General features: G+C 45.1%; 1 protein-coding gene across 4 annotated transcripts in view; it reads right to left on the bottom strand.

The window, feature by feature from the left end:
* PAIP1 (poly(A) binding protein interacting protein 1) overlaps positions 1-23,631 on the bottom strand; it is a 190,961-nt gene that overhangs the window by 41,728 nt on the left and 125,602 nt on the right. For all 4 annotated transcript variants that reach the window (XM_033931761.1, XM_033931742.1, XM_033931751.1 and 1 more), the window contains exons 6-7: positions 22,547-22,672; positions 9,014-9,120 (exon numbers count right to left, since the gene is read on the bottom strand). In XM_033931761.1, coding sequence (XP_033787652.1) covers positions 9,014-9,120; positions 22,547-22,672 — 233 coding nt within the window. The remainder of the gene's footprint in view (positions 1-9,013; positions 9,121-22,546; positions 22,673-23,631) is intronic.

Genomic DNA, 23,631 nt, shown 5'->3' with positions numbered 1-23,631 from the left:
GGATGATCAGTTCATCCTGGCCATCCATGTTATCAGCCGGCAACACATCCTTGGACAACTCGGGGAGACTGAACTTAAGATCCAAGTCCTGGGAAGGGGAAACCCCCAGTATTCAGCAAGGACACCATAGGAGGCATGAAAGGTGCCTTTTTCTTAGTCAAATAAGCCTGATACATCATATTAATAAAGTCCAGGGAAAATCTGTCATCCAAGGCAACAGCCGCCACCTGGGAACCTCTCTTAGAACTTTTGGAGGACTTGTGTGCCTTAGATGCCGAATCACGGCTGTATTTCGATGGGACTGCAAGGGCACTGTCTCAGGGGCCTGCTTTCCACTTTTTGGGCTGCGCCTGGCTGGAAAGAGTAACAGGACCCCCTTCAGGGGTCTAGGGAACTTGGGGTAACGATATTTCACGCCACAGCGCACGTGGAATAGAGGTCTGCACGGGAATGGAGATTGTGGGAATTCTGCGGGATCCCTCCCAGGTCTATAGGACTGCCACGGGTATCCCCCCCAGGTCTAAAGGACTTCCATGAGGATGGAACCAGGGTTCCCGAGGCCTGGAAAGAGAATTAGAAGATAGACAAAAGCAGAAACTGGGAACAAAATGATGGAAAAACAAAATGTCCCACCAGCTACAGCAAAGGAGATGTTCATTTTGAGGGGGGCTAAGCTCAAAGTGGGAGGCCCAGCCCCCTCTCATGGTTATGCCACCAATTGTGTTTAGCACAAAATGAAATACTTGCTGAGTTTGTTTGGGGCTTCCAGTTCAGTTTTGGCACATTTTTCTTATACAAACATTGTCCTGAAAAGTGCCTCTCTCAATTCTGCTTTAAATGATTTTGATGCTGTATTGTTTGAGTCTTTTCTCAATGCTGCATTAAAAATCATTTGTGGATTTTGGAAGGACCTTTCACAAATTACCAATGCCAGATGGTGGAACCAGATTTGTTTGCTCTACAGATATGAGCTTCACTGCCAAAAATCCAACTATTATTTCTTTTAACACGAAATGCTCGACCCTACAGTCACATGACATAATGTCTATTCTAATTCTTTCCGGTGATATATGCATCTCTTATTTCTGTTCTCTGTTATTTGTTTAAATTATATTTTATTAAGGTCACGTGATGTCATGAGCGTGTGAGGACGTCTCCTCGCTTGCTCCGGGGCTACCCTGCATATTTCTCTGCAATTACCGACGTTTTTCCCCACTTTTCTCGTGGATATGCTGTTTGTTGGGACTTTCTCCTTGCATGGACAGATATATAACACGATCCCGGGATCCTATGCAGGCGAAATCGGCACGTAAAGAGCGGGAGCGGGTGCGGCCTAGCGAGCTCAAGATGGCGGCGAGCCCCATGGTGGCGGTCTCGCACCTAACGGAGACCACGCTGAGTGATATAAAGGAGGCACTCGCTCAGGTCCTGGGACCCAAATTGGAATCGCTAACGGCGCAGATTTCAAATATTGAGACCTTGTTAGCAGCTGCGGCGGCTCGCACGACCGAATTAGAACAGCGGGTCTCCACCTTGGAGGATACCAGCACGGCTCGAGGTGCAGACCTTAGTGCATTACAGGCGCAGGTTCGAGCCCAAGCTGACAAGCTGGATGATTTAGAAAATCGCTCACGCCGCTCGAACCTGCGCTTGATGGGCATCCCAGAAACGATAACAGACCGTTTACTGCTGGATGGCTGCGGGAGGAGTTACCGCTTCCTCCTTCTATGGGGCCCCTGCGCATAGAACGGGCGCACCCTTGGGCCCTCGCCCTGGCCTGGAAACACGCCCGCGGGTGGTCATCTTGAAGCTTTTGAATTTCAGGCATAAAGTGGAGATCCTACAACAATATCGAGCTAAGAGGGATGCTTTGAAATACAATGGAACCTTGGTTCGCATTAGCCAGGACTTTTCTATGGCGCTGCAAGAACGGAGGAGGCCCTTCTATCCCCTTTGTGCACAACTATTGGAGCTTAAACAGAGGTTTCAATTCAACTACCCGGCCCTTCTGCGGATCCAACGTAATGGAGTCTGGAAGTCTTTTCAGTCTCCTGAAGCGGCAGCTGAATTTATCAAGCTTCTTGGCAACCCCAGTCCGGGGGAGGACTGAATATGTGGACTTTATTTACTCTGATAGGCTTGATCATGATACCTGACTGTTAGCGTTCTCTGTTTCATGGGGGATAATGTCTTATAGGCTCTCAAAAGCTTTATATTTCAGCTGGTCGGGGTGGCCCTGGATGAGGCGTCTTTCGTGACCTGTCTTTCTCCCACATGCTGGGGGTTTTTGGGATTGTTGGGGGGTATTGGGGGGCTGGGTGTTTCTGGGTGGCAGCAGCGGCATTACTAGGGCATTTTGTGTCATATCCTATTTGTTGTCTGGGGTTTCGTTTTCTAAGGTTGTTTGCACTGTCTGAATGGAGTGTGTATGTGGAGTCTTGGGGTGAAGCTGGGCGCCCTGGGACATTTCCTACTGGAGGGTTCACTTGCTATGGTGTGAATGGTGGGGTTCCTTATGGGTGACCAGACGTTACGTATACTTTCCTGGAATGTATCGGGAATTACATCCCCTGCTAAACGCACAAAAATTTTGTCTCAATTGAAACATCACTCGGCTGATATAGCTTGCCTACAGGAGACTAGACTCACGGATTTAGAACACCAGAAACTTCGGAGAGGTTGGGTTGGGGACCTACACTATGCTTCCTCCCCAGGGAAGAGGGCAGGGGTAGCTATATTAGTTAGGAAGGGCTTGCCGTGTTCAGTCCAGGTCCTGAGGCGTGATCCTCAGGGCCTTTACCTTTTGGTGAAAGTGGTTGGACCTGGGGGGCCCTTTAGGTTATTGGTGGGCTATGGCCCAAATGGATACCAACATTCATTCTTTCAAAATTTGGTTAATATCTGTTTACAGGATTCTGATTGTCCACTGATCTTAGTGGGTGACTTGAATCAAGTATTAGATTCGGGCATGGACCGCTCTGGGGGAATGGGAGTGGCGTCTGTAAAACAAACTAAGGGCATTCCTTATCTTTGTCGAGCTTTGGGGTTGATGGACCCTTGGAGGTTACTTCACCCTACTGAACGAGACTATACACACCAGTTTAGAGCCCATGGTTCTTTTTCTAGAATTGATTACACCTTACTTTCTGAAACTTTGTTTGCTCGGGTCTCTGAGGCAACAATAGGCCCCCTTGAGGTGTCGGATCATCATATGATCTGGCTTGATGTTGCGGTGGGGGGTCCTATAGGTACTGGGTCTGGATGGAGATTTCCCTCATATCTGCATGCTGATGCTCACTTCCCATTGAAAAAATGGGAGGCTTATAGTTCCTTTAATGCTCAACATATAGATCAACCTATATTGTTTTGGGACACAGCAAAAGTAGTGTTACTTGGGGATATTATTGCTTATGTTGCCTCTAGGACCCAACGTATAGCGCATCGTATAGTACAGCTTGAACGTCAGTCGGTGCAGTTAAAACGTGATTTGTTGAACACCCCCTCAGTGGCTACTAATGACGTGTATAAAACCGTCCTGGCTGAGTTAAATTCCCTTATCCATGAACGAACAAAAAAATTGCTGTTTTTTCGGAAATTTCAATTCTACAAATATGGTAATAAAGCGGGAAAATTGTTAGCGTCTGTAACTAAGAGTTGGACGGGATCTAGATACATTTCTATGATACGAGAGAGCTCGGGTAAGATGTTGACTTCAGCAGTGGATATTTCGGCTTGCTTTAAAACCTACTTTGAGGCTTTCTATGCTTCACCGGGTCCTTACACGGGTACCGATGTGTGTGACTACTTGGAGGATGCGGGGATGCCCAGATTATCGGCAGCCCAGGTAACCCGATTAGATAGACCCTTGCACCTACAGGAGGTGTTGCAGGCGATACAGAAATTGAAGCCCTGTACAGCCCCGGGGCCGGATGGTTATTCCCCGGAGTTTTTAAAGATCTTATCCTCCTCCATAGGGGGGTCTCTCTTGGATTACTACACAGCGGTCCAGGCCCACGGTACATTTCCACGCTATGCTAATGACGCCCTGATTACCTTGATTCCGAAACCATCTAAATCGCCCACTGACATTGAATCTTATCGACCGATATCTCTATTGAATGTTGATATTAAAATTTTGGCTCGTGTATTGGCGGATAGGTTAGCACCCTTGTTGCCTACTATTATTGTGCCTGAGCAGGTGGGCTTTGTTTGGACGCAACATTCTGTACTTAATGTTCGCCTAGTGTTGCTGGCATTTTCCCGAGCCCAACAGACTCATTATCCCGGTTTATTAGTTGGGTTAGATGCGGCAAAAGCCTTTGACAAGGTTCATTGGCATTATTTGTTCCAGGTATTACAGCATATAGGGCTTCCTGATAGCTACTTGGCATTGATCTGTACACTTTACTCGGGACCCACTGCCTCAGTATTGGTTAATGGGGTGAGATCCCTTGCTTTTCCTGTGGGCAGGGGGACGCGACAGGGATGTCCATTGTCCCCCCTCCTTTTTCTTTTGTACTTGGATCCTTTGCTACGAACACTTCAGAGAGATGATGAGATCGTGGGGTTGCCAGAAGGTTCTTCCCAGTTGCGGGTGTTGGCATTTGCAGACGATCTTTTACTTACTTTGGGTAACCCCCATCGTTCGCTGTCCCGAGCTTTGGACCTCCTGGATGAGTTTCACCTTTACTCAGGTTTAGTTCTCAATAAGCAGAAATCCTTGGCGCTGCCGACCTCGTATGAGGTGCGTCAGACCTGGCAGGGAGAGTTTCCTTTACAGTGGGCCCCTTCCCAATTGATATATTTAGGGGTGGTTATCCCTCAGAATTTGGACAGGCTTTATTCTGCTAATGTTTTGCCCTTACTCCGTCGTACAGCGACCGCCTTTCTAATTGGCGGAAATTTCCCCTGTCCCTTTCTGGCCGAATTGCTCTCTATAATATGATGATACTACCACAATGGCTTTATATATTACAAATGCTTCCTATTATGTTAACACCCACACACTTATCCCAACACAACTCACATCTTTCTGCATACCTGTGGCAGGGGAAACGGGCTAGGATCTCATTATTTAAGTTGATGTTACCACGTACTCAGGGGGGGTTGGGTCTTCTGAGTGTTTCTAGATTTAACCTTGCCTGTCAGCTGCGGCATATCCATGACTGGTTTTGTAATACTAAATGTTTTTCTTTACCTGAGATTGAATGTTTTCATTTTCAACCTTACCATTTTAGCTATCTCTTACATGCTCTCTATGTTACAATTGCACCCCTTCTTACCTGTAATGCGTAAGGCCTGGAAACTGCTGTGCAAGATGTGGAAGATCCCCCCCCCTATGGAACGCCTTATCTCCCCATTGCTGGTAATGGAGATTTCCTACCTGGCTTGGATTCTGCAACTTTCCGGCGTTGGACCACTGTGGGTCTTCAATACGTGTCACAAGTGGTGCTTCCCAAGGGTCTTCCTGTTCCCTTTGCTGAACTACAGACACAGTTTCATCTTTCCCCTGCGGATTGGTTTGCTTACCGACAACTTCAGCATTACTTGCGGACCTTGACTTCGGTGGTGTTGAGCGAGGATGTTCAAAACAGACTACAGGAAGCTCTTTGTCTTACAGCTCAAGAACCCATACCGTTGAAATTCTATCATATGTTCTTGCAGGAGCTTTCTGGTGAACTGGACTTTCTTACCTTGGCCCAGAAATGGTCGGCTGATCTTCAGGTGCCTATCTCCGATGATATGATCCGTAAAGGCATTCGCCTGGGGAATGCTTCTATATTGTCATCAGTGGAGAGGGAGCGAAATTACAAGTTTCTACTGCGAGCCTTCTATCCACCCAAGAGAGCTCATGTAATGGGGATCAGTACAGGACATGGCTGTGGAAAATGCGCGCAACCTATGGCATATTTTGGACACATGTTCTGGACTTGCCCCTTGGTGTCTGCCTTCTGGTTACAACTGGTGTCTACTGTGGCTCGGCTTTGGGGTTGTTCCTGGAGGATGCATCCAAGTTTCCTCTTCACTCTACAGATTCGTTTCCACCTGCCTCGACCAGATTGTGCGATCTTTCTTAGAAAAACTGTGTTACTGGGCAGGAAATGTGTTCTTTTGCAGTGGCTCTCGCCTCAGCCTCCTTCTATTCAGCAGTGGAGAGCATTAATGTTACAACAAATGTTACTGGAACGAAAAGACATTGTGGACATGACTGCTAAAGCAGGTCGGTTATTTCGTCAATGTTGGTATTCTTTTAGTTTGACCTTTACTTCTTATGTTCAACGACAACTTTGGGATATTTGACCTGTCTATTGCTCCCATGTCAACTATGCTATTCTTTTGGACTGTTTACCGCTGCTGCTGCCCAGGAGGGGTGGGGGGGGGGGGGGGGGGTTGGGGGGATAGGGGATTGCAGTTGTATTGTGGTTAAAAAAATCTACGATTACTGTATTTTGTGTGTTTTCATGCTGGTTTAATAAAAAACTAATTTACATAAATTATATTTTATTATTAGTTTAAATTAACTAAGACTTAAAAAAAAATATATATATATATATATATCAAAACTGTCAGAAGTAATTGCTGCTTTTTATGGGGAAAGGTAACTTTTATGGGGGGACAGGCGGGGACAGAGGAGATTCCTTGCAGGGATGGGCAAGGACGGAGGGGATTCCTCGCGTGGTTGGGCAGGGATGGAGGAGATTTCTCGCGGGGACAGAGGAGGTTCTGGCGGAGACGGGTGGGAAACTGGTGGGGACAGGCAGGATTTCTGTCCCCAAGCAACTCTCTAGCTTAGAGTCACCTTAGAGGTCGAATCTCCAGACCAGTGGCAACTCCAGAGCATTCTGCAAGCCAATACAGCGTAAGCTGAGACTTTGCTTAGAACCTTGATACGGTCATATAAGGCATCTGCCACCTAATCCACCCCCTTGAGCACCAGCTGGGGGCAGGTGTCTCCTTCCACCGAAGGATCCCAGCATAGTCTTGTGTGACAGACATGAGCTGCAAGTGAGGCAGCTGCTGCAGCTTTAATACCCAAAGAGGCCGCTTCAAAAAGCTTCTAGACTATATCCACCCAGTGGTCCTGAGAATCATTCAGCATCACTCCTCCTTCACCAGAGAGGGCAGTGTGCTTGGTGACCTGAGCCACTGCCGAATCCACCTTTAGCTGTTCAAATAGCTGCTGAAATTCCGGTGCCATAGGATAAAATTAATCTGAAGGTACTCCCTCAAGCCTCCCACTGTTCAGTAGCCAGAGCCATGAGATCTGGATATACCAGAAAAAAGGATGTCAGAGCATTAGAACAGCTCATGACGGTACATTGAAACATGGAAAGCTGAACCTCCAACTTCAGTTCCTCAACGGCATTCGCTATTAAATGAGGAACAGAGGATGATTTAAACAGCCAGTGAATAGAGGGGTCATCACACACATCAGGGCTTTCCAAGACATCTTGGCTAACTATGCTGCAAAGGGTATAAGCATAATCCAGGGTAGAAACAGCATCCAGCATAGCATCAGTGTGCCAGCTAAGGTAGTCTGGGTCTGTAGTGACAGTGGTGCTGGGGACCTAAGCAGTAAGCCCTGCAAAGGAAGACATCGGCTTAGAAGCCTGTGCCGCATTCATAGACTGCGCCACATGAGCAGGGTCCATTAAGAAATGCTCTCCTTAAGTTGAACAAAAATCTGGAGAAAAGCCACAAACTGGTACTGACATCAGCTTCCTATGGGCCCAAAACGAGGCCTGTGAGTCCCCAGACTTGGTATGCCCGTGTTTTGCTTTGCCTGCAAAACTTGGCACTGGGCGGAATTTCCTGCTCATTTTCCAGACCCACACAGGCTCCCCAGCCTTAGAGGAGGTAAGTCCGAAAACATCCGCCCCCCCTCCCCTTGCGTGCCACAGCACACAAACACTACTCCGCTGGAAACCGGCACAACCCACACATGAACTCAACTGAATAGAGGTGGAGGAGTCCATCCCTAACGATTTATGAGGTTGAAAAAAAGATCAATAAAAATCTATGATGGCTACTGCCAGAAAATTTGTGCCAAAAATGGCTCATGGAGACGACATAGAAACACAAAAAAATAGCAATTTAGGGGTTTTGGAGGTGGGAGACATGAACCCTACCCCAGAAAGTGCTAAAAAATAACTATTTCTAGACCCCCCTCCCACCGATTCTCCAATAGGAAGCAATGGGGATGTACTCATAGTCTCCAAAGTGCCTACCTGTCAGCTCTTTGTGCAGCTGAAGTGAAGGTAATTTCTGTCTCAAATTTTCTTTGAACAGTCCAATCTTCAGGACCTTCAGACTGCCAGTTGTATAGACCCCAACCGAAACCTCCACCCCTTCAGGACATCGTCATACGACTGGGGGCGGAAAAACGCAGTTTGCACATCGATACCCCATGGGCTCTTACTCAGGTCGCATACATCATGCACTTAAACCTCTGACAGGGTCAGAAGGTAAGCAGGTTCCCAGGGGGATGGACCCCGAGCTCTGAAGGCAGCACTCAGCAGGCTGGCTCCACAGGTCTACTTGATGCTTGCCCTGGCTCCACAGATACTGGTCATTTTCCTAGGCTGAGAACCCCTCCAGAGGGATCTCAAGGCATCAAAGCCATCCAGAAAAAGATGAACTTAAGCGCAAAAATAAGAAAAAGAAGCAGAGCAGATCAGAAGTACTTCTGCATGGTTCCCCTGCAGAAAGGAAAACTGCAGGGGGCTCTGTATCCCTCAGCCAAGTGGAAGGAGCAGAAGAAAAAAGTATGTGGTTTTTTGTAAGACCCGGTTTGCCAGTTGAGATAAAACACTTTGTGTACAGAATCCGGAGGGGACATAAAAGAATATGAGGATACCTGAAGATGCTGATAGAATCAAAATAATTGAGAAAAGGATAGCATTAAGTTTTAGATGCAGAACATTACATTATTATTTGTGTATCGCATAACCTTATTTAGTCTATGCGGTTTACAGCTTGAGAATCTGAGACAATCTCAGGAATTACATCCCACCTGCTGCAGCTTGCATCTAGGACAACATTCTCCATCCTCTGGATTATTTCTTCCATATCTGCCTTGCCTTTTTCTTTCCAGGCATCTTCCAACACAGACCCTGTCAACTGCAAAGGTAGGACACAAAGTGAGGTCAAGGAGAATGGAAGGACAAAGCCACCAGGCTTGTAAAAAAGAAGGAAGCACTAAGTCTGTGGAAAGAAATACATTTGAAGTAGAGTTCTGGATAACCTCAATGCTGTTCTAAAATAAATAAATGTATTTTGAATTACAATAAAAAATAAATTAATAAAACAAGTGGGGAAAGCATGCACACCATGGCTCATAGAATTTTTTCCAACCTCTGTGTATGAGTGTGCATGTATGCTCACATCTGTCTGTGTTGGTATTGTGGCAGTTAGCAGAGTAGTGAAGCAGTTGTAAGGGTAGTTTTGAGGGATGGGGCAATTTTTTTGCAGAAGGAGGTCATTGCAGAGGGTAAAATTGTGGGTTGGAACAGTTTGAGGAATGGTGAGATGGTTACTTGAAGGTAATTTTGAGAGTGGGAGCAGTTTCGGTTTGAGAGAAACAGTTTTGGAGGGTCAAGGCAGTAGAGAAAAGGGGAGAGGCAGTATGATGGGAAACATTCCCTAACTTGCTATGTAACTGCTATGTTTCACTGTTAAGCTTCTATGCTGTAGAAGCTGGAAGAGCTTCTCCACCAGAAATGCACTAGGCCATATCGTCTTTTATGGAGAAGTATCCTCTGAACTCCTAGTTTGATATAGCCTATTTTTTTTTTTTCAAATCTTTTTTTTTATTAATATGAATACCAAACAACAACAAATAACAAAGACAACAATGTCAAAAAAAAGAGCTTCCAACGATACAAAAGGTTTTGCGTTGTTATGGTGAAACAAGAGTAGTAACCCCCCGCCCCCCAAACTCCACCCAAGCAGCAAAAACCACCCGTACAAAATCCCCCCCCCCCATGTCCCAGGAAGCAAACGGAAGCCAAGAAACTAAACTCCAGAATGCCAAAGGCCCGTGCTCTGATGACCCCTGGCAGTCACAAAAGAAAAGCCCTCCCCCCAACAAATAAGGCAACAAAACAAAAAAAAGGGGGGGGGGGAAGTGCCGGTATAGCCTATTTTTTTAACTCAGTATCTTTTTATTGTTTTTTTCCTTCATATGTTTCATTCAATTCTATCTTATTTTTTGAAGAATTATTTTGCCCCAGGACAGACATTTCTTGACACCTTCTATATAATTTCCAACTTCCATTGGGTTGAAAAGAATTTAAAAAAAAACACCCCCTAAGAAAAGATTAGGTTCTTACCTTTGTTAATCTTCCTTCTTGTAAACCCACAATCTATTCTTAAACAAATGGGTAGTCAATCCCATCTCACGAAATCTCTTGTAGGAAGCTTCATTTGCATAGTTTTGCTTCTCCTCTCTTACCTCTAGACTGCCCTCCAACTTCCAGTCAGTGACAAAGTAGACAGCCATTCCTATAGAGTACAGAGAAGATGGAGGGGTATGGGGAAACCCCATGAGAAACAAGTCTAATCTGCTCATATCAATTCACATCACAATAAACAGCCAAATATTTCTTGGAACAGAATAAACAATGAAAAAATGCAATAATGTAACAAGAAGACAGCCTGCACTAACAGTATGGGGGCACATCAAAAATACCCCCTGGATTAAGCACACAATATTTACGGATGGTATTCTTGGTAAGGTCGGTCAAATAAACAAGAAGTCCAACTTACTGGTACTTATTGAACCTCATTTGCCATGTCGCTGCCCATTTCTCAAGCTTGATTATTTGATTTTGTAGATCTTTGCAATCCCCCCTGGGTCTTCACTACTCTGAATAACTTTGTATCGTCTGCAAACTTAATCACCTCTATGGGAACCGGGCCCTGACCGAATAGGTTGTGCTAAAGAGGGAGCTTGAGCTCCCTGTCTCGTTGAAGATGGACCAGATCCGCATCCCATGGACAGTAAGGCCAGTCCAGAAATAATAAGATCACCAAACCTGGATACAATGCAATCCTGAGGATGACCCGACCAATCAGATGCCACAGAGGGAACACGTAAAAGAGCTTGTGAGCTGGCCAGGGCTGAACCAAGGTGTCTAGGTCCAAGCTTCCTGGTTCTGCTCTTCATCTGAAGAAGCGCTTGACTTCTGAGTTCCTGGCCAGAAGAGCGATTCCCACAGGACGCAACGGAGCTTGAAAGCACATGCGGTGAGTGTGGAGCAAGACCGGCACGATTTCGGGAGATGTTCAGGCCCGAGACACTGAATACAGTGTCGATGAGGGTCCGTTAGCGAAATTGCGCGCTAGCACTTGGCACACTTTTTAAAACCGGTGATAGGCCAGGACATAGGCCAGAAAAGCTATGCCGCAAGATCGAAGCCGCGGGGCTGCGGCCATGGGGCCTGCCCGGTCGAACGGTACGAAGAAATTTTTTTTTAAAAAACAATAAAACACGATGAAAATCAGCGATTACGATCAATTAAAATCAAATCCGTGGACTTAGAAGGCACAAGCAAATGGACTTTGTGTAGAGAGTCGAAGATGGACTTCTCGGCTCCGCAGAAAAGTAAGAACTGAGGAGACACGCCCGGTGCATCGGGCGGGAAGGCACTCACGCATGCGCGGTGCTGGCAACTCGAAACTTCGAGTTTTCTTCAAAGAAGAGACGGCATCGGGGCTCCGTTGGATCACGTCACTCATTAGTGAGAATACCTGCTTGCTTGTCCTGGGATAACCTCAGATACCTGTGATGGTCCAGGTAAATTGAAATATGAAGATCAGCTTCTGTGAGGTCCACCAACGCTAGAAACTCTCCTGGGTGACAGCAGTGATGACCAGATTCAGAGTTTTCATTTGGAAAGGCAGAATCCACAGGAAGGCATTGAACGGCTTTAGATCCAGAATGGATCTCCAGTCCTCTGAGTCTTTCTTTACTACAATGAAGTATTTTTTCCCCAGAACAGTATCTACTGCTTGAATGTCCAAGAGATACTACAGAGTAGGGAAGACCTTGGACTCCTCCTCTAGGCATCCAACTGGAGAATCCAGAAACAAATCTGGAGGGAGGCAAAAGAAGTCTATCTTGTGCACCTCCCAAATAAAGTCCAGCTCCAATTGGTCCAAGGATATCCGTGTCCACTCTGTCAAAATTGAGACAGCCTGCCTCTGATCTGAGGCAGCACTGCTGGACTTCTGGCATCATTGTGACTATTTAGGTACCGCGCTGAGATGAGACCCTGATACTTGGGGACGTCTGGGACTTGAGTGGTAACAGGGTTGGTATCCTTGAGAATATCTCTGGGATTGAAGAGCCTGAGGAACCCTCATGAAATCTGTGGGAGGGACGCAAAGCATGACTCCCTCCCGAAGTACGCCAAGACTTGTGTTCAAGGAGAGACTTAGGACAGTGACCTGCCACCCTGGCCATGAGGTCATCCAGACCTTTAACAACAGCAGTTGACCCTTAAAGGGGAGTCTTATCCGATTGGCTTTAGAGGCAGAATTACATGTCACATGACGGATCTAAAGAGTCCAGCGAACTGACACTGCATAAGCTGAGACTTTACTGGGAGCTCGTATGAGAACATAAGAGGGTATCCACCTCATAATCCACGCCGTCCATCACCAGCTGGGAACAGACATCCTCCTCTGCAGAGGGCACCCAGCTCAATCTTGTGTGACATGCATGTGTTGCAAAGGAGACTGCCCTAACACCCGATGAAGCCACAACAAAATGTCCACTCTGCGAACTGTTAAGCATCACACTTTCGGAGGCATTCCATTGTTCCTTAACCAGGCACATGAGCTCCAGATACACTGGAAAAAGGGAGATCAGAGCATTACAGTGGTTCATGACTGAAAAAGTCCAATTTTAGCTCTGTCTTGGCATCCGTGAGGAAATGATGGGACAGATACAGACTTGAAGAGCCTGCAGATGGAAGGGTCTTCACCCAGATTCGGACTCTCAGAGATATCCCTCTGAAATGACTTGCAGAGGGTAACAAAATCAACCAAGGTCATTTTATCCACTATTCCTTTGAAGAGACCTTATTGGGTATGTACTACCACTTCAATTTAATCTGTCTCAGGCCTCTGTGATTTCTATCAGTCACAATTACTTGACACTTTGAACACAACCATAACAATTATTGATATCCACTCTCACCATCACCCTGATGTTCTTCATCACTCTTTCACATTCTTTTACATCACATACATCAAGGCAGTAATCATATACATCATAATTGCACCATATCAGAAGCTTATCAAGCACTTTTAACTCACTAACATATATATATGTAATGTAATATTATTTTTCAAATTCAAATATACATACATAGGATCTCTGAGGAAGACATTTTGGACCGTGTTGGGTCCTCTTCTTTGTACAAAGTGGCGGATTACCTTCATTGTTTACTTGTGGATTATCTTATCAGAACAATAAAGTCTGCATCAGGAACATCTGTCTCCACAGTCTTTTGCTTTTTGATTTTCTGCAGAGAGTAAAAGCATCATCCTTGCGTGGGGACACAGTACTGGTAGGGGACTTTAATATGCCCGATGCAGATTGGAATGCACTTACCGCACAAACTAGCGGCAGCAGAAGGTTGTTAACCTCCATAAAGGGTGCACGGCTCAAACAATTGGTATTGGAGCCCACTAGGGACCAGGCGTTACTAGACCTGGTACTCACCAACGGAGACAGCGTATCGGAAGTTTCAGTGGGTGATACGCTGGCCTCCAGCAACCATAACATGGTTTGGTTCAACCTTCGGAAGGGTTTCACCAGATCGACCACAACAACAATGGTCCTTAATTTTTGGGGCACTGACTTCAAACGCATGGGAGACTTCGTCCGTCGGGCACTGCAATAATGTAGAGGCTATGTGGGCAAACCTGAAATCTACCCTATATGAAGCAACAAATCGCTATATAAAAACAGTAAGCAAACGACGGAGGAATAACAGACCCCAGTGGTTCACTACAGAAATCTCGGACCTCGTTAAGAAAAAGAAAAAAGCATTTGTTTCCTACAAACAATCAGGAAGAGGAGCAGTCAAAGAAGACTATCTGGCCAGGTCCAAAGCTGTTAAAACGGCAGTCAGAGAGGCCAAGCTTCGAATAGAAGAGAATCTAGCAAAGGACATTAAGAAAGGGGATAAATCCTTCTTCAGGTACATCAGTGATAGGAAAAGAAACACAAATGGGATAGTACGCCTTAGGAAAGCAGACGGGACTTATGCAGAATCAGATTCCGAGAAAGCCAAACTACTAAACGAATACTTCTGCTCAGTCTTTACCTGCGAGGCGCCAGGGTCCGATCCACAAGGCAAAGCTCAGAAGACCCGTTCTGGAATTTCGAGATTACACCCAGCAGTGTCTACTGCGAACTATCAAGACTCAAAGTGAACAAAGCCATGGGACCGGACAATCTACACCCCAGGGTGCTTAGAGAGCTGTGTGATGTCCTGGCGGAGCCATTGTCTGTGCTCTTCAATCTTTCCTTGAGGGTGGGAAGAGTCCCCTTGGACTGGAAAACAGCCAATGTAATCCCACTCCACAAAAAGGGCTGCAGGATGGAGGCTGAGAATTACAGACCGGTGAGTCTCACATCCATAGTGAGTAAACTCATGGAAACACTAATTAAGCATAAATTAGATACGATCCTGGACGAGAAGAATCTAAGAGATCCCCGCCAACATGGATTTACCAAGGGCAGGTCCTGCCAATCCAATCTAATTAGTTTCTTTGACTGGATAACAAGGAAACTGGATGTGGGTGAGTCCCTAGACGTCGTTTACTTGGACTTTAGTAAAGCTTTTGATAGCGTCCCGCACCGCAGACTATTGAACAAGATGAAATCAATGGGACTGGGAGAGACATTAACTACATGGGTCAGTGATTGGCTAAACGGTAGACTTCAGAGAGTGGTGGTGAATGGTGCCCCTTCCAAAATGTCAGAGGTAATCAGTGGAGTGCCGCAGGGCTCGGTCTTGGGCCCGATCCTCTTCAACATATTTGTGGGAGATCTGACTCAGGGGCTTCAGGGTAAAATCACATTATTTGCCGATGACGCCAAACTATGCAACATTGTAAGTGAGAACACTTTACCAGATAGTATGACGCAGGACCTACTGGTCCTCAACTTGGCAGCTAAACTTTAATGCTAGAAAATGTAAGGTCATGCACCTCGGCAGCAGGAATCCATGCAAAACTTATACACTTAATGGTGAAACCTTAGTTAGGACCAAGACGGAACGTGATTTGGGGGTGATCATTAGCGAAGACATGAAGACTGCCAATCAAGTGGAGAAGGCTTCTTCAAAGGCAAGACAAATGATGGATTGTATCCGAAGAAGCTTTATCAGCCGGAAGCGCGAAGTTATTATGCCGTTGTACAGATCCATGGTGAGGCCTCATCTAGAATATTGTGTACAATTCTGGAGGCCACATTACCAAAAAGATGTACTGAGAGTTGAGTCGGTTCAGAGAATGGCCACCAGGATGGTCTCGGGACTCAAAGACCTCCCGTATGAGGGAAGGCTGAATAAATTGCAGCTATACTCACTCGAAGAACGTAGAGAGAGAGAGGAGACATGATAGAGACGTTTAAATATATCACCGGCCGTATTGAGGTGGAGGATGATATCTTCTTTTTTAAAGGTCCCTCGGCCACAAAAGGGCATCCGCTGAAAATCAGGGGTGGGAAATTTCATGGTGACACCAGGAAGTTCTTCTTCACCGAAAGAGTGGTCGATCGTTGAAATGAACTTCCGCTTCAGGTGATTCAGGCCAGCAGCGTGCCGGATTTTAAAAGGAAATGGGATACACATGTGGGATCTCTAGGGAGGTAATAAAATGTAGAGGGGATACACACGTGGTATCTCTAGGGGGGTAAATTCAAGGGGGTGGGGTTGTTAGAGTGGGCAGACTAGATGGGCTACAGCCCTTTTCTGCCGTCATCTTCTATGTTTCTATGTATCCTGGATGGAATCAGTGTCAGGAGACATCTGTGTGCAAGCTAAGGCAATCTGGGTCCATAGAAGCCATGAAGATACCTGTCTTAAAGAAGGAGACGTGCCCACCTTCCGTGTCAAATGAGCTGGGTCTGTGGAATATGCTCTCCACAAGAGCTGTCCAGAGAAAATGCACACCCTGGGGCAGTGGATGGATCTCACTGAATTGTTGACACTACTCTGAAGGAATTCCCTGACTCGCTGCACAGGCGCTTCCCGCTATCATCCAAAACAGCCATCATGTGGGATTTTCTTCCTAGATCCATGCTAGCTCCCCAGTCCTCAAGGACCAGAGGAGGCGAAGCCCAAAGCTCCTGTTCCCTCCTCCAGTGCGCTGTGGCACACGGTACAGGGACATTTTTGCGTCAGCAATCCGGAAAAATCCAAACATGTATTTTCAACAGATTAGGGGCTGAGTTCATCCCAACTGATTTTAAGCAAAATTGAAACCCTTAAAAAATGTTTTACAGACCACCCCCAATGCTCCCATAGGAAATAATGGAGGTGTACTCACTTTAGTACCTTACCTGTCAGCACTTTTCACTAAAGCTGAATGGAGAAAAAGGATCTTCTGCCTCAGAAAAGCTCCAAAAGCTTCAAGATCTTCAGATTGCCAGTCAGATGGACCCCGACTGAAACCTCAGTTCCCTCGGAACCTCTCCACACAACTGGGGGTGGGAAATGCAGCTGCACCCTGAAACCCCAAGGGGCTATTACCAAGGACGCATCCAGCCTGCACTTAAACATCTGACAAGGTCAGAAGACAAGCCCGAAGATAGACCCCGAGCCCGAAAAAGGTGGCACACAGCGGCTGGCTCCATAGGTCCACCAAAGTTTCTCTGTGAAGCAACAGTTTGGCTCTGTGGAACTGTTTCCTTTCCTTTGGTATAAGACCACCACAAGGGCTCTCATGGAATCCAAGCCACCAAAAATGAACCTGAAATTACAAAAAATAAGAAAAAGAAGCAGAGCAGATCAAAAGACTTCTGAATGGATCGTTTTCAGAAATTGAAACTGTAGGTGGCTCTGTTTCTCTCTCAGTAGTAGGAGGAGCACATGGTGAGAAAAATGTTAGATTTCTGCAAGACCCGGATAGCAGGAGTGGATTGGACACCCTTTCGTACAGAATCTGGAAGGGACGAACCAGAACAAGTATCTATAATAATAAAATGCTAAGCGCGCATGCGCACTCTTAAGCCGTGTTCCCTGAGATCTGATCTGTCGGGATGTGGCCACAAGAGTGCGCATTCGCGCTTACCAGCCGCGGCGGCTCCTCTCTCAAACCGCACCAGGCATGAACTTTTTCATCTGGAGCCGGCAAATAGGACATCTGGAAAGCTAAGGGAAGTTAAGTTTAATGGAACTTGCGGATCTGTAGGATTCACTCCTTTTTTTAATCTGCCCTAGACCCTACTATGTCACAGAAATTCTAGCTCAAAACAGCCGCCGCGGTTCCTCTCTCGAAACGCACCAGGCGGGGATTGAGAGAGGAGACGCGGCGTCGACTTTGCACTAAAAAATGAACTTTTTCATCCTGAGCCACATGTGGCATACACCATTACCCGGACGCCCTGGATCGCCATCTCGCCGCGGGCTTTTTCTTTCCGCCTCGGCTCCTCTATTCCACAGCACGGATGTAGGAGCGAGTGAGGCTGGGGAGGGAGAGGAAGCGGCGAACGGAGGGTTCAAATCTGCCCCTTTGCCTCTGAAGGTGATTTCCACAGGGTGAGGGGAAACGGATGGTCGGGGCCTAGCTGTTCACTCCGTGCGGCCGCCCTCAGGCGTGGGAAGGGAAAAGAGCTGCCGGCGGTAAGCCCGAATGGAGGCTTCAAATCCGTAAAATAATAAAAGAGCCAGACAATTTAAATGACATACTTCCTCACACAGATTGCCAAACATATTAGACACTCACAAAATCCATTCCCTCTCACCTCTTCCTCTTGCCCCCCTGTACTTCAAATCCCTCCCCCCTTGGTTCACTTCCAAGCTTCTTCTTTGGGGTTATTCCATGTCAAGTGATCAAGGGCTCCCTGCATGACCATCACGGATTTTGATAAAACTTTATGCACAAAGTCCCACATGTATCAAACAAACTTTGGTAAAGTTTTAGTTTCGCCTGTGGAATATTCGTGGAGATATAGCCATTTGTTTGACCCCCATACTGCAATGACATACAGTACGACAGTGACATTCTGATAACTTTGAGACACAATATCTCACGAGCTATGTTTCCAAAAAAACTGAAACTTAGCTACCCTGCACAACTTTTGGAGCTCTATTCAGTGCTACCAATAATAATTTTTCTCGAGCACTGAGTGAATGGCTGAATTACAGTAAACTTGGCCGAAAAAATTAGTGCTCCAAAAAAAAGTCAAAGTTTGACATTACTTAGCTCCCACAATAATTGAGTAATAAATGCGAAATTTGGCGCATAATGTCTCAGTACAACGTTGTTTTCAAAAGTACAATTTCAACCTCCAAGCTCTTTCCATTAGTTTACAAATTAAGTGTAAAGTTGCTAATTTGTGTAAAAAGGCCAAAAATAGGGTATTTTCAGCCTGCTTTTACAGAAAAATACCTTTCAGAAACTCTTTCAAATCAGTCTCATTAGAAAGAGCATATTTCAAACCCCCTAGAAAAGTGGGCTTCATTTTTCAACGCAGGTTAACAATGCCCGAAAAAGGGGGACAAAGTTGGGAGATGTCACCATGGCAACAGCCTACGTTTCAACTTACAATTATGTCACTTTTCACACTGTTTTTCCCTGTTTATTTTTACTCAAGCTTTGGGTACAATTATAGTGTTCTTAATTAATGATTATTCCTAACTAGAAATTGAGGTGATAATTTTGTTGCATGCAGATCACAAATTACAACTTGTTTTCTTTTTCAGATCCACATTATTATTAATTCAGTTTAAAATGGATGCCAACGAATCGACTAATAATAATCCTTTTCTGCCAGACTGTGCCATTGGGCAAAAATTGTTGTCAAAGTGTCATGACGGCACATTTTATTCTAAAATATGTGGGCTCATTTTTTTAAATAATTTGTCAACCGATGAAAAATTGCTTATCACTCGGCGCTCTGAAGTTGAACTGATGGATAAAGACCAAATCTGCCTCCACCACAAAGCAAAGTATCTCGACAAATACGAATTAAAGCAAACATCGTGTTGTAATCCATTTGAAAAGAAAAATCACATTGTTCAAAGTGGATTGTTAAAAGTCGATCTTGCCATGTCTAATGATTTTAGAAAAGTGGCAAAAATAAAAGCCAGGTCAGAAACTTTGCAGTAGGTGCAAAGCCCAATACGTTTCAATGAGTGAAGCTACTGCAGCATCTTCATCTTCAGACGATTTTGATATCAGCATCTCCGATGCAGTTGATCAAAGCTTGACTGCTTTAGGAACCTCTCCATTGAAAATTCAAAGGTTAGCTAGTAGAGATAAAGCCGGCTATGTGATACGAAAAATTGAACGTGTGCAGAATGTGATAGCCAAGAAGATTACATCTGCTGCTGGAGTTTCAGCTGAAGAAGTTGGGCCGTCTTGTCAGTCTGTAGAATGCAAGTTATGTGAAGATTACACTGACCTCATTGAAGAAATGAAAACGAAAATTGCAATATCCAACAGGTCAATGAAAGTTCAATTATTGACGATGGCCCCAAAAAGTTGGTCAATAAAGGAAACAGCAATGAAGTTTGGCGTTTCTGAGCACATGGTCAGAACAGCCCAAAAAGTAAAGAAAGAGAAAGGCATTTGTTCTATACCTGATACAAAAATTGGCAAGTCCCTTCCAAAAGAGTTCAAGATTTTTACGAAGACGATTAAAAGAAACGGAAATGATTGTTTTGATGGATTTCGCTGAAAATTACTCATTTGTTGTACAGGATGCCACCCAAGGCTATCACTGGGAAAATTCACAAGCTACGGTACATCCTTTTGTTGCATATTACCTCAATGAAGTGGGTACATTGCAAGTTATAAACTGTTGCATTATTTCTGATCATATGCAACATGATACGATATCTGTACACGTGTTTATTCAAAAGTTGATCGAATTTTTGGTAACTCAAACAAACATTACAAAAATATACTACTTCAGTGACGGCTCAGCTGCACAATATAAAAACTACAAGAACTTTGTGAATTTGTGCAATCACAGAAATGATTTCAACATTGAGGCTGAATGGAATTTTTTTGGAACTAGCCACGGAAAATCACCCTGCGATGGAGTTGGTGGAACAACTAAACGACTGGCTGCCCGGGCTAGCCTCCAAAGACCATCAACGGATCAAATATTGACGCCAAAGGATCTATTTAACTTTTGTGACCAAAATATACACGGAGTTAAATACATTTATGTTCCAAAAGAAGAAATTGAAGAAAGCAAAAAGTTTCAAGAAGAAAGATGGCATGAAAGCAGCACAGTAGCCGGTACCAGAGAGCACCACCAATTTGTACCAGTCGACTCAAACTCGGTTCATGTCAGCAAAGTTTCAAATGACACAATAAATTTTGTTGCCAAAATTTCTGATACTGCCATTCCAAATTTGAAAGTGTCCGAAATCTTTCCTGGTTGCTAGGTTGCCTGTACTTACGATAATCAATGGTGGATAGGCAACGTTGTTGAAGTCTCAATTGAACAAAATGATGTATTGATAAAATTTATGCATCCTCACGGTCCAGCTCATTCGTTTTACTGGCCAGAAAGGCAAGACGTTTGTTGGGTTCCAGAGCAACACCTCATCTGCATGCTTTGTGCCCCTTCAGTTACATCATCCGGCCGCCAATATCAATTTCCAGAAACTGCATTGAAGAAAGTGGCTCAAAAATTTAACAGAATGTTATAAAGATTGCTGGCAGTTAAAATCAAAGTGGACTTCACTTCGGCTTGGGAACCATAAAAGATACCCAATTTAGGCTTGGGAACCTAGGATAAGACACCCTAATCATTGGCTTTGGAACCAGAAAGATACCAACAAAAGGCTTTGGAACCTTGACAAAGAAACCAAATGCGAGGCTTGGGAACCTGGACGAAGTGGCCCACCCGTGGCTGGTATTGCACAGCTATCGGGCGTGACCCCTATGGCGATGGGGTTGCCAGTTCAAACTCTTGAACTGGCAGTGACAATGTCACCATGGACCAACGCAATAGAGTAGTAGTAATATTACGTCAATACAAAACTGTAACTTTAAAAATGACAGAACTATGTTGAAATAGAGGTTGTTGCCGTGGCAATGTCTCCCAACTTTGTCCCCCTTTTTCAGCCATTGTTAACCTGCGTTGAAAAATGAAGTCCACTTTTCTAGGGGGTTTGAAATATGCTCTTTCTAATGAGACTGATTTGAAAGAGTTTCTAAAAGGTATTTTTCTGTAAAAGCAGGCTGAAAATACCCTATTTTTGGCCTTTTTACACAAATTAGCAACTTTACACTTAATTTGTAAACTAATGGAAAGAGCTTGGAGGTTGAAATTGTACTTTTGAAAACAACATTGTACTGAGACATTATGTGCCAAATTTTGCATTTATTATTCAATTATTGTGGGAGCTAAGTAATGTCAAACTTTGACTTTTTTTGGAGCACTAATTTTTTCGGCCAAATTTACTGTAATTCAGGCATTCAATCAGTGCTCGGCAAAAATTGTTATTGGTAGCAATGAACAGAGCTCAAAAAGTTGTGCAGGGTAGCTAAGTTTCAGTTTTTTTGGAAACACAGCTCGGGAGATATTGTGTCTCAAAGTTGTCAGAATGTCATTGTCGTACTGTATTTCATTGTGGTATGGGGTCAAACAAATGGCTATATCTCCACAAATATTCCACAGGCGAAACTAAAACTTTACCAAAGTTCGTTTGAGACATGTTGGACTCTGCATATGAAGTTTCATCAAAATCCGTGATGGTCATGCAGGGCACTTTCCAAGAATCTGATCACTTGACATGGAATGACCCTTTGGCTACACCTAAATACACCCCTTCGCCTCAAAAGGTGATTTCCAGCTGGGAAGGGGGAGGGAAAGCGGATGGTCAGGGCCCTGGCTGTTATAAATTGCCATCAGGGGGAGCAGAAAAGAGGTGCTTTTGGACAGGGGAAGAGGTGCTGATGGACATGGGGGGGAAGAAAAAGGAAGGGAGGCCTACTGCTAGACAGGGGGAGCAGGAAAGAGGTGCTGCTGGCCAGGGGGAAGGGCTGCTGCTGGATAAGGGGAGCAGTGAAGGGGTGCTGGTGGACACAGGGGAGGTAAAAGGAAGGGAGAATGGACAGGGGGAGCAGCCAAGGGGTGGTGCTGGACAGCCGAGGAAAAAGAAAGACAGAATTACAGAAACAGTCTAAGGAGAGAGAGAGAGAGAAAGAAAGAAAGAAATAGACAGACACACACACACACATATATTCTAGCACCCGTTAATTTAACGGGCTATAAGACTAGTTACAATATATGTTCTGAAGATGCAAAGAAATGTAGCAAGACATTTATAATTTTTCCTACCTTCAGGAGTTTCACCGCACAGATTAAGTTACCATCCACAGGATTAGAGAAAAGGGCATTTAGGAGTTCCCGAAGGCCAGACTGAAGAATCTCTGCTCTGGTTACTTGTCCCTTTGTTCCTTTAATCTGTATAAGGCAATACAAAAATGAACCATTTCAGCTGAACGTAAAGAATTATAGCAACATATTTGTTTTCTACAAACAATGCACTAGCTGAAATCGTCAAATTGCTCATATTAACTGCATAGGATATAAAAATGGCAGTAATGAGTGTGGTGCAGTGCATCCTGAAAGGATTTTCCAATCCTTTTCACCCAGATTCTATGTATTTGAGCTATTTGCTTGTGAGAATTAAAAAAGCAAGGTACCTGTGAGGAAATCTATAGAATAGTGCCTCTTCCCTTTGAAGACACTCCTTCACAGTATCAGAGCCACCTTAAAACTCAAAGAGCTAGATGCACTAAACAGGATAAGTAAGATTGCGCGAGTCCGCTCCAATCCAATTTCTGGCCGATTCTAAGAGTTACTAATGTATTAAAAATTTTGCATGCATGGAGGTACACGCGGAGGTTCGTCATAATCCTTGTCTCCCCGTCTGATTGATCACTGTGAGACTAACTCTCACACATGCGTAGAGCCAGCAGGGGAAGCCCCAAAGCAGCCTCCTGCCACTCAGCTGCTAGGGGCAAAAAACCTTTTTTTTCTTCCTTTTTTAATGGGCACAGATGTTATGTGTGTTACACATGTACAATATCTGCCCCATAAAAGAAAAAAGCACCTTCCCCCCTGCCGATAACGAACCTCCCCGACGTCTCCCCAATGAACTAGATCCAACCCCTTCTGCCCAAGCCAGCGAAAATCTGCAAGATGGATGCCCACTTCCTTCCTGCTATGCCAACCTCCTCCCCCTACCCTGCGCGAGAAAATTTGCAGGAGGGATGCCCACTCCCTCCTGCCATGGTGATTCCCCCTCTCTCTGCATGAGAGAAAATTAGCAGGAGGGATGCTCACTCCCTCCTGTCAACAAAGGCCCCCTCCCGAACCATTCCCTCCCCTCCCCCTCAAAAAAAGGTAGGAGGGATGAC

Source organism: Geotrypetes seraphini, chromosome 1, assembly GCF_902459505.1.
Source record: "Geotrypetes seraphini chromosome 1, aGeoSer1.1, whole genome shotgun sequence".
In the NCBI taxonomy this organism is placed as follows: Eukaryota; Metazoa; Chordata; class Amphibia; order Gymnophiona; family Dermophiidae; genus Geotrypetes; species Geotrypetes seraphini.
Note: the sequence above shows the minus strand (reverse complement) of the source record. Positions and strands in the feature narration are given on the sequence as shown.